This window comes from Bactrocera latifrons, unplaced genomic scaffold, assembly GCF_001853355.1.
Source record: "Bactrocera latifrons isolate USDA-ARS-PBARC rearing strain unplaced genomic scaffold, ASM185335v1 scaffold_94, whole genome shotgun sequence".
Lineage (NCBI taxonomy): Eukaryota > Metazoa > Arthropoda > Insecta > Diptera > Tephritidae > Bactrocera > Bactrocera latifrons.
Genome location: NW_017537645.1, coordinates 115,403 through 133,119, shown reverse-complemented (window position 1 = coordinate 133,119; position 17,717 = coordinate 115,403). Strand labels below are relative to the sequence as shown.

General features: G+C 38.8%; 1 protein-coding gene across 3 annotated transcripts; it reads left to right on the top strand.

The window, feature by feature from the left end:
• Positions 1 to 1,372: 1,372 nt before the first annotated feature.
• Positions 1,373 to 15,670, top strand: LOC108977697. 3 transcript variants are annotated; one of them, XM_018947532.1, is made up of 17 exons: positions 1,373 to 3,011; positions 3,080 to 3,258; positions 3,324 to 3,485; positions 3,545 to 3,684; positions 3,746 to 3,927; positions 3,988 to 4,391; positions 5,490 to 5,809; positions 5,883 to 6,327; positions 7,042 to 7,074; positions 7,138 to 7,218; positions 7,279 to 7,382; positions 7,448 to 7,518; positions 7,574 to 11,117; positions 11,205 to 12,956; positions 13,044 to 13,453; positions 13,637 to 13,874; positions 14,925 to 15,670. In XM_018947532.1, exons 1-17 carry the CDS (start codon positions 2,187 to 2,189, stop codon positions 15,362 to 15,364), a joined length of 9,330 nt encoding a protein of 3,109 aa, XP_018803077.1. In that variant the 5' UTR covers positions 1,373 to 2,186; the 3' UTR covers positions 15,365 to 15,670. The 3 variants fall into 3 exon arrangements, with proteins under 3 accessions (XP_018803077.1, XP_018803078.1, XP_018803076.1); XM_018947533.1 differs by having other exon boundaries at positions 2,187 to 3,011; positions 7,276 to 7,382; positions 13,047 to 13,453; XM_018947531.1 differs by having other exon boundaries at positions 2,187 to 3,011; positions 7,276 to 7,382.
• The last annotated feature ends 2,047 nt before the right edge of the window (positions 15,671 to 17,717 follow it).

Here is a 17,717-nt window from a genome sequence, read left to right as displayed (position 1 = left end):
TTAATCAGTGGATTCTCCTAAGAACATTATATTATATAAACATACATATGTATGTACGCAATTTACTATCATCACCAGCATCAACTTTCGTCATATCAGGTCGCAAATGATTGATCGTTTGATCGTTCGCACGAATTCCATGTTCTATTGGCTAAGCTATGTATGTAATTAAAGTCGAATGTACATACAAACACACCTATATGTTAGTACATACATACATACATATAAAGAGTTACAAAATCATATGTTGATAAGATGCACAAGCGGGAAGTGCGAGTCGTACCGGATGTGTTGGGAAACCGGTTTTCAATATTATTTCTTTGCCAACTTTTCGCAGTGTTCACAAATATATTATTTATGTGTTATACCACACATGCTTACCACTAAATGTAAGTATATCAATGATATTTGTGGTAAAATGAGAAAGATTTGTAAAGTTAATACGAAACAGAGGCAACACAATTTGCATTCCGAACCCTCTCTCTCTGGGATTATTTTGTAATAACACAAAGTTATAGCGTAAGGTAGCTAAAACTATAGGCATCTCAAAATACCGCCTGGCTAATATCCTGCATGAAATATTGGGCATGAGAATGTTGTCGGCGCGATAGGTGCTGTCACAACCGAAAGACCTCTTCTCAGTAGATGCTGAAGCTGTTTAAGCGCAATTTGAAGGAATCAGCGACGAAACATTGATGTCCTATTACGGGAGATTACTGGATCAACACATGATATTAAACACAATTGGAAGAAGAAGAAAATTTAGTTATTTTAACGGAACTAGTATTTGAAAAAAGCTTATTACCTTCTCTGACTATTGGAACTTTAATATATTCCGTCATCCATTACTAAATCGAATTTCTAATTAAGTCATCTTAGTTTCCAGTTTTTATATGAAGAAGAACAAATTTCCTCTTTCACATTCGAGTTTCTAATGATCATCTTTTCTTATAATTTCATGACATCAGTATTAAAATAAAAAAAATCCATATTAGAGAACGTTATAACTAAACGTTTTCCCCTTAAAATCTGACGAAATCATTAGAATTATAATTTTTATGTTTTAACGGAAAATTTAAAAATTTACCAAATTTCCCCTAAAGCGTAATTGTTGTTACTGTTTTACCAAAATTCTTTCTCTAACTTCTCACATTCAATGCAGCTTGGAATTAGTGAATTTATATATCTTTGAGCTTTTTGTTAATAATCACCTCTATGTTTTAAGCCTGCACAATACATTTTTAATAATTGGCTTAAATTTTTAATATTTTTAATTTCATTATAATTTATTATATATACCAAAGCATGCAACTCTGCAGAAAATAAAGTTCACTGCAACTCTCACGAACGATATTAAACGACGAATAGAGAACGAAGCGCAGAACGAGGAAATTTCATACATCCGTGGAAAAAGAGAAAATTAAACAAAAGGACATTATACAAGTGCATAAAATAATTAAAAATATAAAATTTATAATATTTTGCTTTAGTTTAGTTATATAAAGGAGTGAAAAGTGCGTGAATATTGCATAAAAACAACAAAGAAGAAAACTCGCTCAGAGCAGCTAAGATTTGTGGCTGCGGCAACCGAGTGAAAGTGTCGCGGAAATTCTGGGCTTCGTCTGCCCGCACCGCTTTACGCTGTTTTTATGCGCTTTGTTGGGCTCTGTTGCTGGACACAAGTTTGCAGCGAACGTTTTTGCAAACAGACAAAACGAAAAATGCACTTAGCGAATGAAGTAATTAGAAAATAACAGAAAAGGTGGACAAAATAGAGCCAAACATTGTGAAAAACACGGATGGTGGGAAATACGGAAATAAAGTAGCGAATACCAACCGAACAAGTTAACGAATAACTGGCGCGTGCAACTACACTCAGTATTGCCTTAAATCGAAAATATATACATAGTTTTGTGATAAATTAGACAAATTCTATGTCTAAAATATATAAATCCAATAAGAAGAGTATTTGAGTTTATAACATAAAGTTGTTAAGAGCAGTCTTTAAATGCGACCTCGTCCGTTTTCTACGTCACATCGTGGTGCATGCAAGTGCGAGCGCGAAAGATCGCCATCATTGTAGATGTCGCAGGTACTGCAGCGTCATCAAGTCAATTGAAACTAAATTGTGCTGGTGCAGTTGTATTGCAACTGCATTAATAAGCACATAACTTTGAGTACAACTAATGGAATCGAGAAAGGCAAAAGATCTACGAGTGCGCGTACGACGCATAAAAGTAAACTCTTCCACCTGCAGCTCTAGCACTGCCCCGATAGCAGATGCTGTTTTTACTTCAAGTAAGACGGAAGTTACTGACGAGATGGAAACGGAAACTCCATGTACCAGCAAGAGCACGTTGGTGCCATCTAACAGATCATCGCCTTCAACCTCTGATGGCGACGATTTCGCTACCGTGCATTTTAAGCTAGCAGCCGCATTAGAAGCTCATCTTCTTGATTGGCAAAGCATGAAGTCTGCGCTGTTAGCTGAAGCTAAACTTAATTTCAAACTTAAAAGTCGTAGCAATGAGAAGACAGACGATAGGGAAACCGAACCACAAGGCTCTGATGTAGAACACAAAGATTCTGCTACAGAGGAGACGCGATTGAGTGGCGTGCTATTAAAAGCGCGACAAGATAGCGATAGCAGCAGTACTAGTTCCAGTGACGAAGACGACGATGTGCCTGAGATACTTCTGCTATCGCCAAAACCAAATGTAGACACCATGGACACTGATCGTTCAATGCTATTATCAAAACTGCCGTTTTCGGATCCTGGTGTGTCGGTGGTGGACGATAAGAATCCAACTGCGGCTTTATCAAAGATACTCTCTCTGCCACCATTTGATCCACATGCACCCCATCTGTTAGTGCAATTAATCATTAAAAATGTAGTTTCGCTTACGCAATTGAGTCAGCGGGAAGACAATGTAATTGAGGTGGACATTAAGAAAAGCCTTATAGCAGAGTTAGCAGTTAGCAAGAAGCATCGCACACTTAGTCCATTCATGGTAAAGTAACTTGAAAAAAAATTTTACTTTGTATATACTAATGAATGTTTATTTTTGCTTATATGAAGGATGCATCCAACATACATGTAAAGCACAGTAACGATGAGTTCTTTACATTTTGTTCGTGTAAAAATTGCTTGAAATATCGTGAAATTGTCATACATATAATGGTAGAGCAATTTAAAACGGCGCACATGGTAGTAATGTTACTGGATGTGCTAATAAAGGCGTACGGGCCAATGCTAAAGTAAGCAATCAATATTTTAAAAATCAAAATTTTATGACTTAATAAGTTACTATTAATATTTACAGAAATCGAACCGCTTACAATAAGTTTGAAAAACTTTTGGACGCTAATAAGGAGATCTACTGGATAGCGTGTGGTTTTGTCTACAATAAAAAGGCTGAGCATATGGATTTCATATACGATGATTCCTTATCGGATAATATGATATTCGTACTTTTTAGTTCCATGTGAGTGTTAAAAATGTATATCAATCTTTTTATTAGACTTAAATTCTTTTTTATTACAGACTAATGGTAAACAACCCTCTGCTTTTGCTGCAAATATTAGCCTTTCATGTGGAATGCATCGTTAAGGCATATGCAGAAGGTTTTATCGAAATTGTTGAACCCGACAACAATAAAATACCTGCTGAGGAAATGTTAACATGTATGTGCACAAACATAGAGTGAATTATTATATATGAGTTTATTTACATTTACTTTTACAGATATTTTGGATGGTTATGACGATTTGTGTCGCATATCGGAACAAATTTCTACTTATTTGTTTGCATTCGAAAACGATTTTCTACGCAAATTCAACTTAACATGGACATTGATGTGTCAACGCCTATATCAGCTACATGTCTACTCTAATCTCACTGATACTATGTTGGCTTGTATTATTACTGTAAGTGTAGCGTTAATTTGAATTCACAATATTCTTATTTAATATTAATATTTTAATTAGTTGAAAGAGGACGAACTAACCTCGCGACATGCCTCACTTATCAAAAAGTACATTCAGTTTGACGATAAAATGACATGTGTTGAAAAACGTTGGGCAGATGTTTGGAATGAACTTAACAAATTTAATTTGTCGGAAGCGGAACGCAAACGTCGAAAATGTCTACTAAATGTTCATCGCATATTCGATACTGTGGTACAGGATGCGATAGCCTTCTCATTGCAAGAATTCGATGATGACAATGATTTCTACGACTTTCAATGTCTGGAAAATAGGCAGCTAGCCTGGCAAAATATAATGGCATATACAAAGATGAAATGGCCGGATGGATTTTTCAAACCACCAAATACCTTGGTGTGCGAAGACAAGTGCAAGAAATGCAATGTGCTGTTGGAATATCATACAGAGTGAGCTAATGGGCTTATTTTCAGAAATACTATTTATATGCACCTGGGTAGTAAATTGTAGTGAATAATTCGGTGTTTTTTATTTCAATATAATTTATATACCGTGAACAGTGTGTATTAAGTTTGTCACGAAATTTGTAACACCCAGAAAGTAATGTGGGGGATCCTATAAAGTATATTTGTAATTGATCAGCTTGACGAGCCAATTTAGACATGTCCTTCTGTACTAGTCCTTTAGTTCTTAAGGTGTTGATATGAAATTTTTTACACGTCTTTTCTCGCCAAACATATACTAATTTGTCGGAATCTCCGATGTCAGACAGGAATAGCATATAGCTGCCGAATAAACTAACCGACCAAAATCAAATTTATACATGGAAATTATTTTAATTTGAACTTGTTAATTTAAATATATAAATACACTAGCTTTTCCGGCGCCTTCGCTCGCAATTAATCTCTTGACTAAATATCAAATATTATTAACAATATCAAATAACTTAAAATGGTACATGAATATTATACCGCGATAATTATCTTCATAGGATGGTGTTTACCCACATTTTGTCTGATTAATGCTTTTGAGACATTAAAGTTTTGAAATTTAACGAAACAATCACACTTGCCGAAAAATTTTTCTTCAACTTTTTAACTTAATTTGCAAAATGAATTTTATTTTCTTGAAATGAAATTTATTCTTCCAATGTAAATGCAAAATCGACAACGATTTTGTAACAAAATTATTCTGTCTCTCTTTCATATCCTTCCGAGAGAACGCTTTGCGAGTATATAACGAAATAGCGTTTATTTTTCGTATAATATATAAGATATCTTCAAGACATTTGGTATCGATTTTTTTCCAAGGCAGCGTAGAATCCACGAAAAAGTTCTTCAGATAGGATCACTATAGCTTGCAACAAATTGACTCATCATAATCAAAAAATTTTGTTTACCTTTTTGGGCTTTAAATAATGCACATTTGAAGGGTATCGGTGCAGCCAAAGTGAATGTTTCTTTTCTTGTTTTTTTTTTTTTTTTTTTTTTTTTTTTTTTTAATAATTATTTTTTTTTTTTTTTTTTTTTTTTTTAATTTTTATTCAGGAATTGCAAGTGTATTACATGCTCTATAGCTGGAGGACCATTGCCACCCCGACGCAACTCCGATAACACCTGCTACAAGTGTATGGCGCAATCGCTAATAGAAAAGGAAGTTAATCTGTACGAGTCGAAAATTTTAAATGTTTGCACAAGTGATGATTTTCTATCATTTGTGAGAAGTAATAGCAAACATAAAGGTTCCACACAAGATGAGCTGGACGATGAAGTTTCCAAGACATTGCCGGCCGTTGAAGGGAAGATTGACGACACCATCGAATTGGGACAATATCATATAGCCTGGGCTGTGTTTCAGCATTTAAATAGTATGCTTTAAATTCTCTTATAATAATACTTCCAAAAGTTCTTTATTGATTAAATATTTGTTAATTTCTGCAGATCGAAAACGTTATAGATACACCTCTATTGACGAAAAATATTTTTGCAAAGATTGCACAAGTCCATCCTGCCTGTTAGCGCGTAAAATACTCAACAACGAAGTGACACATACTCTGTCTCTACACTTGGTGCAATACTACCAGCAATTGTCGATGAGTATCGAAGAACTTCGTGCTATACTGCCAAACATTATGTTCTATAATCGAAAAATGATTGCTTTCAACATTGGATTCGATTTAGCGGATGTTCACGATCTTGTAGTGAAGATATATTGGACATTTATAATTTCTCTTTATGCTAGATACTTCATGGAGTTTGATCTTAAGTGCCCATTGAACTTAAGCTACTTTGAGTTGGAAAATAATGACATTAAGCTGTACACGGATAAAATAGTAGGCAATAAGGACGACACAAAGTTCGTTAAATTTCTAGATAAAATAAAAAGGTAAGCTTTATAGATTAGTCGAATATTTATTCCACAAATTTTAAATTTCAATTGTTATTTATGAATTTAAATAAGATACTCCTTTCAAACTATAACTCCTATAAAATTTGTACTCGGTAGAAATTCTCTATCGTTGGCAGAACGAACGATTTTGAACTGCTGAAACATTTCATAATTATACCCTTAATGGGGGTATTAAGCTACCAAATTTATTACATCCAGATAGTCACCGTACGAAATATATAAATAAATGAGCAGCATAAAGATCTGAATCGATATATCCATGTCCGTCTGAATGTACACGAACTAGTCACTCAGTTTTTCAGATATCTATATGAAATTTTGCACACGTTCTTTTCTTAACAAGAAACTGTTGATATGTCGGGCACGCCGAAAACGGACAATTATAGCAAATATCTGTTCTAGATACAAGCGCACCGAAAAATTTTTTTATTTGCCAAAGTAGATTACACTACTCAACAAATCTGATGAAAAAACTTGCTACTTATATGCTAAGAAGTTTGTGCGGTATTTGAGGTGGCCTGATTACGTGTTTGAATCCAAAAAGATTTTTTTTTTATAAAATATTCTTTATAATAATATTTGCCATTCTCTGCAAGATTTATCTGCTTTTATGAGAAACGAACTTTGTTTTTCATTTCACTTTATGGTAATATTTTAATAATATTTTTATTATATTTTATTCACCTATAGTTTATCGCCTTTTAAAAGTCAAGTCGAATCGGAGTAAGTATACAGAGACAACTTTTTGTTTTTTTAATAATCACTTTCTTTATTTTTGAATTTCAGTTTTGCTTTTACTGTTGATGTACACACTGAAGAGATTCAAAAGAAATTGGATGAACTTCTAAATTTCGATGATGCGCAAAAGTTTGTACATATTTCTATATATCTTAGAACACTTTTAAATTATATCAATAATTGCAGCAGCCCGGCTTTAAGTGACCAAATCCCACCGCCCATTACCAATATCGAAGCAACGACTGTTGTCGAGGATCATCCAAAAAAGAATTGCAAGGAGAAAATGAAGAAATGTATGCAACATAACCTTGAAAATTTCTAAATAATAATCTCATTTTTAATGTATTTTATTTATTAGGTTGTTTCGATCATTCGGATTTGGGAGATCACTGCAAAGAAAATCATTCCAGCAAGAAGCGCATCAAAAAGGTATTTTTTTATTGGTTAAATACAAACAATAATAATAATCGCGTACTGTCTGCAGGAGTGCAATCATGCTCGCATGAACGAGACTCGTGATAGATTGCGTAAAAAACTATCGCAACTAATAAATGCGCGTAAAAACATGAAAGCTGCGGCAGCCGCAGCGTCAGCGTCAGCAGCCAATGATCCACAGCAGCCGCCGCAACCACCGCTGCTGCCAGCACAATCGACACCGCCAATAGCAAGCACGAGCACCAAGCAGCCACCTTCATTGAAGGCGGTAGCTAAAGCAGCAGCAGCAGCTACCGCCGCCAATTCTAAAACACATAATTTCACCGGCAACAAGTTAGAGGATGATGATGATAGCTTAGTTTGTCTAAGTACATTGTGTAAACGTATTAGTCATCTGCATATGAATCAAACTGCTTCTAGTGGGCAAAATACGCAGCCAACAACAGAAACACCCAATGGAGTGGGCAAAAAAGTTACACCCGCTGCAGTAATCGGCTCCTCCAGCATTCCAATGCCAAAGAGTGCAAATGCTGCCGCCTGGGAAGCAGCTAATCGGGAAGTCACTGCCAGCAAGTTGGCTAATGGCAAAAGTGCTTCGGGTGGCAGTGAGAAGGGCGGTGGTGGTAGTGGTTCACGTGATTTGAGTGTGCTGAGTGTTTACCTGAACAGCTATTCGAAAGAGTTCCTAGATAATTACTCACGAGATCAATCAAAGGTGCGTAAGTGGATAAATGAAACGTTGAGCTACATCGAAGGTGGAACGGGAGCTTGTAGTGGTAATGGGAAAAAGCCACAACCGCAAACTACCAATCCGAAGAAAGCTGCTAAAAAGGCAAAACAAAAGCAACGCAAAGAAGAAGAGAAGCGCATTATGGAGCTGCAGGATCTGCGCGGACAGTTTCAAGATATCTACTTCAAGGAATTCACTGACAAACACAAACTTAAACTGTTGAAGGGCAGTAAAAAACGTGATAAAAAACAAATCGGTGAACTTGAAACAAACATTAAAAAGCTGCAGCGCGCTAAAGCAAGAGTGGAAACTGTGATATTGGAGTTGATTGCAACGGTAAAGCAAACAAATGCTGAATTTAAATTTTCCTATTTGCCTACAAAGGAGCAACAAGTGGAAAAGTTGAAGGCAATTGAAGAGAACGCCAGCGGGGCCGGTACAAGTTTGAACGCTGATGCCAATGTAAGCTCAAGTGTGCCATCCACAACCGCCAACGCCATTGATGGTATTAATAACCTGAATGCCGATAGTGGTATTGTGCCTGGCAGCAGCAGTTATGCCCTGCCATCTGCTTATGCACATGCCAATGTGCCCGGCACATCATTTTCTCCTTATCAAATTGACTTCCAGTCTTCACAAAGCTCTACATTGAGCGCAGGGGCTGCCACCGCGGGTTACGGCATGATTCGCGCACCCATGCCGACACCAATGTGTTATGCACCGCCGCCCCATCAAACACTCTCCCCAGATGTTGTCGCTGCCATGGCGGCCAACGCAGCCTGCAATTCGAATACGGACCCCTCCAAGCGCATCGTCACAATACGCCGCGTTAACTTGCCAAACGTGCCAGAGCCACGTGTCACGGTCACCGCCAAGGGTAGCTCTCCGGATAAAGACAAGTTACTCTATACGTTCGTGAATGGTCAACTGGTACCCACTACGGCGCCGCCAATGACGCAACTACCCCTAAAGCAGTTATCCAATGTCACGGAACCCCGAGTTACTGTCAGCGCCAAAGTTAATCCTGCGGACAAAGATAAGTTGCTCTACTCATTCGTAAATGGCCAACTGGTGCCAACATCGACGCCACCAATGACACAATTGCCATTACAACAAATACCTTTGCCAATGCAGGCACCAACGCCACCGCCGCCCATTGCTTCCAGCGAAATGTCGGCGGAACATTTATCATTAACAATACCACCGCCACCTTTATCAAAAACGCAACTGAAAAAGGAGAGGCGCCGCGCAGCCAAATTGGCCGCCGAACAGGCAGCAGCTTTGGCGGCGGCTAAAGAAGAGCAACTTCAACAAGAGCAAGAAAGTGCGCGTGCAGAGAAGGCGAATCAACAAAAAGTAAACAAAAAGAGCAAATCGAAAATCGATGAACCAACCCAACGGCGGAATGAAGCAGCAACTGCTAATTTGAAGTCAAAGAATAATCCTGGTAAGAATGCGGTTACGCCCTCGGCCTCAACTACTTCTGTGTCCACAGCGGAGGCTGTTGAGGGATTACCCAAGAAAGACAGTAAAACACTAATATCAGCATCACAACGTCGTTCAGCATCTACAACTACTTCCTGCTCTGCCGGCACATCCTTATCTGCCACACCAGTCAACAGTCAAATGAACACGAGAGAAAATTCCGTGAGCAGTCAGAAGCCGACATTAGGGCCAGCTGATAGAGCCAAGAACATGAAAATGACGAGCAAATCAGCCACTCAGCAACACAAAACCTTGATTCAAACAGAAAAAACGACGCCGTCACAAAAACAAAAGGACTTAGTTAAAGGACAACAGCAACAAACAAATAAGGGCAATGGTAGTAATAAAAAAGCGCTCGAATCTGAAAACAAAGAGAAGGTAAAACCGGCATCACCAGAGCCTTCAGAAACTGTTGAAGAAGAAATTGAAATGAAAAAGCGAAAGAAGCGTAAGAAAGAGCGTACGGAGCGTGAACGATTTATAGACAATGGTCAGTTCGGCAACAATCCCTTTGCAACACTGCATACGCAGGATTCTGATTCCGACTGGTATTCAGACTCGTCAAGCTACGATGAAACAGACTCAGAAGACGATCAGCAGCAGAACCCAGTTGTCATTATCCCTCAAAAGACAATATCAAATCCGCCTGTTTCTAAAGCTAAGGTAGCGCTAAAAGCAACACCGTATACTACTACATCCGTACCGATAGCATCGACAGCAACAACTGCCACACCAGATATTGCAAAGCCAAAAACCAAAACTGGTGGGTTGAAGACAAAAGATGAAGCTACTTCTAATCAGCAAAATCTAAGATCACAGAATAAGAAGGGTAAACAAGAACAGCGAAAAGATGATGGGGGAGCCAAAAAACAACAGCAACACCAACAAATTGTCACACCTCCACCACCACCAACTCAACAACAATCGTCACAATCAAAACAACGATCTGCAAACCAAACACAGCGTAGAAACGATAAGAATAGGGAACGAGAACGAGACAGAGACAGAGATATGGTAAGCTCTAAGGGTAAAGCCAAAGGAAAGGAAAATGTGCAAGCGGGGCAAAACAGTCAGTCAACTGGTACAGTAGGAAATAGAACTACCGGTACCACTTCTGTTGTGGGAGGTGCTACACATAGGGAACTTCCATCGAAATCTGGTCGACAATCGTCACGACAGCAGAAGTTGGCTGAAAACCCATCACAAAAACCAATGCAAAGCCAGTTACAAACGCAATCACAGGATCCACCACGCAACAGAGGGGGACGAGGCAATAGAGGTGGCGGCGGTAACGGTGGTTGCAGCGGTGATGGTAGTGGAAATGATTCGCGTCCAAAACGAGGCGGTGGACGTTATGAGCGTGGCGGTCGTGGATCTGGTAAGTTTCTAAAATGATTGAAATTTAAAAACGTTTATATTATTCGTTAACACATATTATAATATAAAATTCATCTTCACTCTCAAGGTGGTGGCAATGGTGGGATGAATCAAAACTCCTCTCGTCATACTGCTGAGCCCAACCATCAAGTCTCCGGTACTAGCGCCGGCGTTGAGGGTAAACCGCTCTCTAAGCGCGCACAACGACAAGCTCAACGTAATAAAAAGTTCCAAAAACAACAACACTTGCACCACAATTACGAGGATTGCGGTGCAGGCATACCGAATAATATGGGCTACTTCAACCCGGATGAAGTTGTGATACCACCTGATCCACAGCCCTCTTTACAACATATACAACAACAGCAACGGCAATACAATAGCTTGCCGCAACAGCTCCAAGCGTTACATATTGGTGGCAATTTAAGTGTAAAAGTAAACGGTCAACCCCCCATGCAACCCAGTTACGCGAGTGTAAGTAATGGCGGTAATAATGCCACCTACCAAGGTATGGTTCCCGCACTAAGCATTATGGATCAATTGAATCGTGGTGTACAGGTGGAAAATTTGTCGTTACCCCCCGGCATTACGCTCACCAAAGTAGATCCGGTTAAGAGCGAACAGTTGCGCCAGAAGTCCGAATCCATACGAAAACTATCCAAACCCTTGCAGCAGCAACAGGCACAGCAGTCACAATCATTCCATCATAAGGCCGGTGCAACAATTATTGCACCACCTGTTGCTCCGGTTGGCAACTATTTTGGGGCAGCACCATATGCAGGTGTGGCAGCAGCGGCCGCTGCATTAGAGCAAAGTGGCATCATAATGGTTGAAGCAAATCCGACCAGCAATAACAACAAGAAAGCCTCGGAAAAAATGAATGCAGGCAGCGGAGCGGCAACAGGTGGTGGGAAACCTTCTAAAAGTAAGAAGCGACGTAATAAATCGAAACAAGAGAGAAATGCACGTGCTGCAAATGCCGCTGCTTCTACTAACGGTCCAATTGGCGGTAATATTGGCGACGTCGCTGCTGATCACAATATCAACGGACAGCCGAAGATGATAACCTTGCGAAATCCGATGTTCCACGGTGGTGCTGCTAATGCAGCGGCAACCATACTACAACAACAACCAGGGCTCGTAACAGGCCGGCCGCTGGGTGGAATGACGCTAGCTGCACCAATACCTATGGATCAACCAGCTGCAATAATTAAGAATGAGAATGGAATGTTCACTATACGCAATCCGGCGTTACACCAGGCCGTAACGAATGGCCTAGCATTGGGCGGTTATCGGCAATTCGGTAATGTAAGCTATTATACGCCGCAAGAAGCCGCTGCGGAGGCTGTTAGAGCCACTCAGCTGCAGCAGCAGCAGCAGCAGCAACAACAACAGCAGCTAAACTCTGCCAACCAAATGATTTCAACGAACAACAATGGTGACGGCAGTAGCGCCTCTTCGTCTTCGGCCTTCTCATATTTTTCGAATACCAGTTCGAATGCGAGCAGCGGCAATGCACCGGCCTCGTCGTCTTCGTCGACTGGCAGTGTGGGTCCCGGTACAATTGGTAGCACACACAACACCATCAGTATTAGCTGTACAAGCATAGATGAAAATGGTGGCAGCACTTCGTTAACTGGTAATGGTGGCGGCGGCGGCTTGACGGGTGAGGCAGCGATAATTGCGCGCCCATCACCGCAACAGAAATGCATCTCGGCCATTGGTAGTGAAGTTAAGAACGCTTTACAGCAAAAACAGAAATGCAAGGAGGGCACAACACAATGGACCTCATTCGTGGGACAAGAGCTGCAAAACACTGTAGTACCGGGATCAGATAACTGTAAGTTAAGACTTTGTGCAAATTGTGGATAACCAGAAATAATTCAAACCCCAATTTATTTATAATTAACTCCATTTGAATTTTCAGTAGCAGCTGCGGCGGCGGCGGCAGCTTATTTAGGTGGTGCAGGAAATGGTTGTGTTAGTAATGCCGGAAATGGTGGTGGTGCAGGTGGCTGCTTAACCTCAGCCTCGTTGCAAGAGAAATATCAACAGTCCAGTTACTATAACGGGTTTGTTGATGTTTTCCCACCAACAGCACAGACCAATAGCAGTCAAATGTCGACGCCAGTTGTGCATTCCGCCAATACCGGTTCGCTATTCGATAGCGCCAATGATTGCCATTTACATCACCATAATTGCGGTGAGGATTCACCGCCACCTACCATCACCGGTTATAATTCATATTTAGATGGCATAACCAATACGGGTGTTATACGCTACGACGACGCTTCGTTCTTGAAAAATTTAATACCTGGACAAAATCTCAGCAATGAGGTGAGTTAGATTTTACAAATTATTTTATCCAAATTAATTCCGTTATTTCTTATTAACAATTTATTAATTTCGGAGTACCCCTTTAGTATTTTTGAAGAAGACAGTTTAACAAATTCCCGTTAATTTCTGTGAAATGAAAGTTTTGCTATCCTGTATATAATAATATTTAAGTACTTTAAATAGGTCTCCATTCATAACATAAACGACTCGAATTTTACCCGAAGTACGACATCACCGGTAGCACATCGTGTGGAAATCACGCCGGTCTACCGCAGTAGGCCAACGTCAACGACTACGAATATTTACGAGCATTGTCCAACATCAGCAGCACTCACCCAGAGTGCATTGAGCGAGCAACAGGCGAAATATCATCCGACAGTTGTGCCCAATTACAATGATACTTTAGCCGATTACGGGAATGGTAAGCAGTCTACAATAAGAATGAATTAAATATAAAAATATTTTTAGACTTAAATATACTAAGGGGTTAGGTGAAGTCAGATTTCAAAAAAAAAATAATAATAACAGCTATAAGAACAATACATTTAAAATTGTATATGAACGTTACAGAACTCCCGAGAACCCTTTGCCAATTATCGAATAACGTAAAGTATTTGTTTACTTCCAAACTTCAGAGAAATCGAAATAAATAAAATTATACTTAAGTTAGACTAGATTAGTTAGATAGCCGAGGAGTGCAATCCGACCTTAGGTCTATTGTGTCCTCTCCTAAATCACAAAGTCTCACCTCGGCACAGGATATTGAAAAGTCCAATATACTGTTGGTGGCTAGCGAAGCAATGTGATCCCTATTTGGAAACATGCATACAAAGGCCTTCAGCCTAAAAGGAGTTCAGGTGTTTCAAACTCCCTATCGCAGAACCCACAATTTACGAAGGAAGTTAGGTCCATGTTGTATAAGTGCTTCTTCAGCTTAGAGTTGCCAATGTTAAATGGAACAAGTATAGTCTGATATTGTCCCCTCATTAGCAACTTGGCATGGCGCATGCCTTGGAGTTGTTGCTAATACCTCTCTCTCTATATTCCTTCTTCCTTGCAGTGCAGCTCCTTTATAATATGGGGACCCACCGCGATAAAAGTGGACGCTGCGGAGATGGCGAGCTTATAAGCCACTGCTAAACAATTCTTAACCTAAATACAATATTACCCAAATAATTATATTAATAATTTCCGATCCTGTGATGCACCGAACTTTTAGCCGAACTTCTGACAGATTTTCGCAAGCAGTTTTTTCATGACAAGCATTGAGGTTTGCCATTACCTTTTTAGAGAGAAGCGCTTTTGAAAAAGCCATTTTAATGTTAGTTGGAATCTCAAAGTAATATTGAACGAATTAGGTTTCTCTGAATAATTACTAACCTAACTTATAACTTTCACACTCTTACATATGTAAATCCACAGTTCAAACATACACACATTATAATTTAAATATATTCTCATTGTTATCCAGATGCTGGCATGTTTGCAACAAATAATCTCGTTAATTTGAATGAGCTCGACGCGGGCAGTGCTGGCACGGAATCTGATGTTGAATCCTATCAGCGTTATAATTATGAATATGAGAGTCAGCAACAACAGCAGCAGCAACAAAATGCAATGCTCGATCTAAACGAACTGCTAATCAAGAAGAGTTCACACAGCCCGCATGCGCAATGCGCTTCTCCATACCTAGACGAAGCGGCCATGGACAGTTTTGTGCAAAATATCAGTACTTTACAAATATCAGCAGCCGCAGATGAGCAATGCGGCGGCCACATGAATGGGAATGGCAATGGCAATAGCGGCGTCGGCAACGGTGGTGGTGGGAACAATAATGGCCGTAGCAGTGTGGGTGCTGCCGGTATTCCGAGTAATTCTGCTACCACGACGACGGCTAATGGTTGGTGGTAAAGGCAAAATTCGCCTAATATCTATTCTAACGAAACTGCACACAAGTGAACATATTACAATACAAACTCGAACATATGAATACAAATAAACATATTTACAAATACACAAATCCACTCACACATACACATGTCAACATGTTGTTTATGTTAACTATAACCGTTAGAAGTCTTAAATTGTCAATTTAAGTAAAACGTCAAGATGTCAAAGAAATTTTTCTGCACCAGTTTACATTGTCGTGTAGTGTGACAGCTCGTCGGCCGGTGGGTCATTCATAGAATGGCGTGCAACTGTTTTTCGCAATTTATACACACAAGTAATAAAAAGAAAGCGGAGAAAAAATAAAAAATATTTCGAAGTAAAAAGAAACGAAAGTTTTGTCACATTTAAAAATGCGAAAACACAAAGTTGGAAAATACACATATATACATATACAATAATGATAATAAAAATAAAACTAGAATGCGAGTAAAATACATACATACATTGAAATACATCATAAAAAAGAAACTTACATAGATTAAACACTGCTTTCATTTCTTTGTGTCCGTGGCTTATCCACATTTGAATTTAAGTAAGGAACATACATTAATTATAACACAGTTAGTTCCGGTTCTACCACCACTACATGCACCGGGGATCCATGAAGACACGGAAATACAAAACAATTTAATTGAACTACTGTGTGAATTCATGATTATGTTGCACGTATATGTGCACGCATATATGTGTGYGTGCAACACAGGTGAATTTAAGAAATCAATTGGTTTGAACATACGAACATTTTACGAGCTTGTACTCGTGAGTAAAGCGTGCTGCACGTTCGATGAAGAGTGCCTGCACCAAATTATTCACATTGACCTACATATATACATTTACATCATATGTATGTATTTAAAAAAAATATCTGTATGTGCAAGAATTTTATTTTTCTATTTTCTTTCAGCTTTTGACGCCAAGTTGCGAATTAGCAAATAAAGATAATTGTAATAAAGAAAAAATAGTAATTTTTAAACGTTCAAACGCGAAAGAAATTCCCGATGAACAATGTAAATAATAAATGTGATGTATTAAATATGCACTTTAAGTTTGTTTCAATTAAGTTCATGTGCGTGGAGGTATCATATTCTTGTGGAGTTAATTTAAATTTGTTCTTAAGAACTTAGACCAATTTAAAGTCGAGGTTTGACGTTAGAATGAAACCCTCAAATAATTTTTCAAATTATAGACAGTAAAAATAAATGCATTTTTTCTCATTACAATGATTCTACGCCGTTACATGTTATAATTGAAATATTGGGTCAATAACTATATTCGTGCGCGTTTTTTGATTATTCTCTAAATCGTTATTCAAAGCATTGTCCATCAGAAGCTATAACATTTTTTAATCTTTCTCGCAATTTGTAGTTTCAATCTCAAAAGAACTGGGTCGGCTTAGCAGACAAGAATGAATCAAACCAATTTTTGATACCCTTTTCTGATTTGAACAGTGTTCCAGTGAGGGCATTTTATTTGCACCGACTGGAACTAATGGTAGTCGGAAGAGACAGTCAGGGCTAGAAGATGATAGAGGCATAACTTTCCAACCGCTGTTTTTTAAATAGTTTTTAACCTGCAACATGAGATGGGGCAATGGCATTATGAAAAACTATTGCCTCATGTCTAGTTATAGACCCTATAGTATAATTATAATTAGCTGAAAGACGAAAGCTAAAACACCAACACACCTGATTATGGATTGTCCACCAATTTACAGAAGCAGGCTTAAGGTCCTGGGTTCCATATGCATGAACAGGGATCACATCACCTCAGTAGCACCCAGCAGGCTCCTGGAATTATTCAGGATGCTGGACCTTGGTGACCATATGCGATATAGGGGAGGGCACAATAGACCCTAGCTCACAGTGCAATATTCATTATTAACTAACTATTTAAGCCGAAAGCTATAACAAAACCCTCAAATCGTCATAAAGTTTGACGCGAACTACTTTGTCACAGTATTAGAATGTCTTTTGAAGGCTGCTTTTGTAGTAGAATGCTTTTTGCTACAGCAGTGTTTGCCTTCAACTCATCAATTGTCTGATAATTACTGACGTGCACTTTCCAAATCACACCACAAAAAAGTCAAAGGTTCAGGTGTTAAAATATATCTGACCAGTCAATGTCAGCTTAGCTGAGTGTTTCTGGAGTTGGAGTTTTGAATGAACTAAAACCTATTTCCATCAAATGTTTTATTTTATTCGATAAATCGGTGTTTTGGAATCTTGAAGGCTTCAAAAACGATTCATCACGATGTCATAGACGTATTTCGAAGCACCGATAACGTATTTTTTTTTTAATTTCTCTCGTACAATCG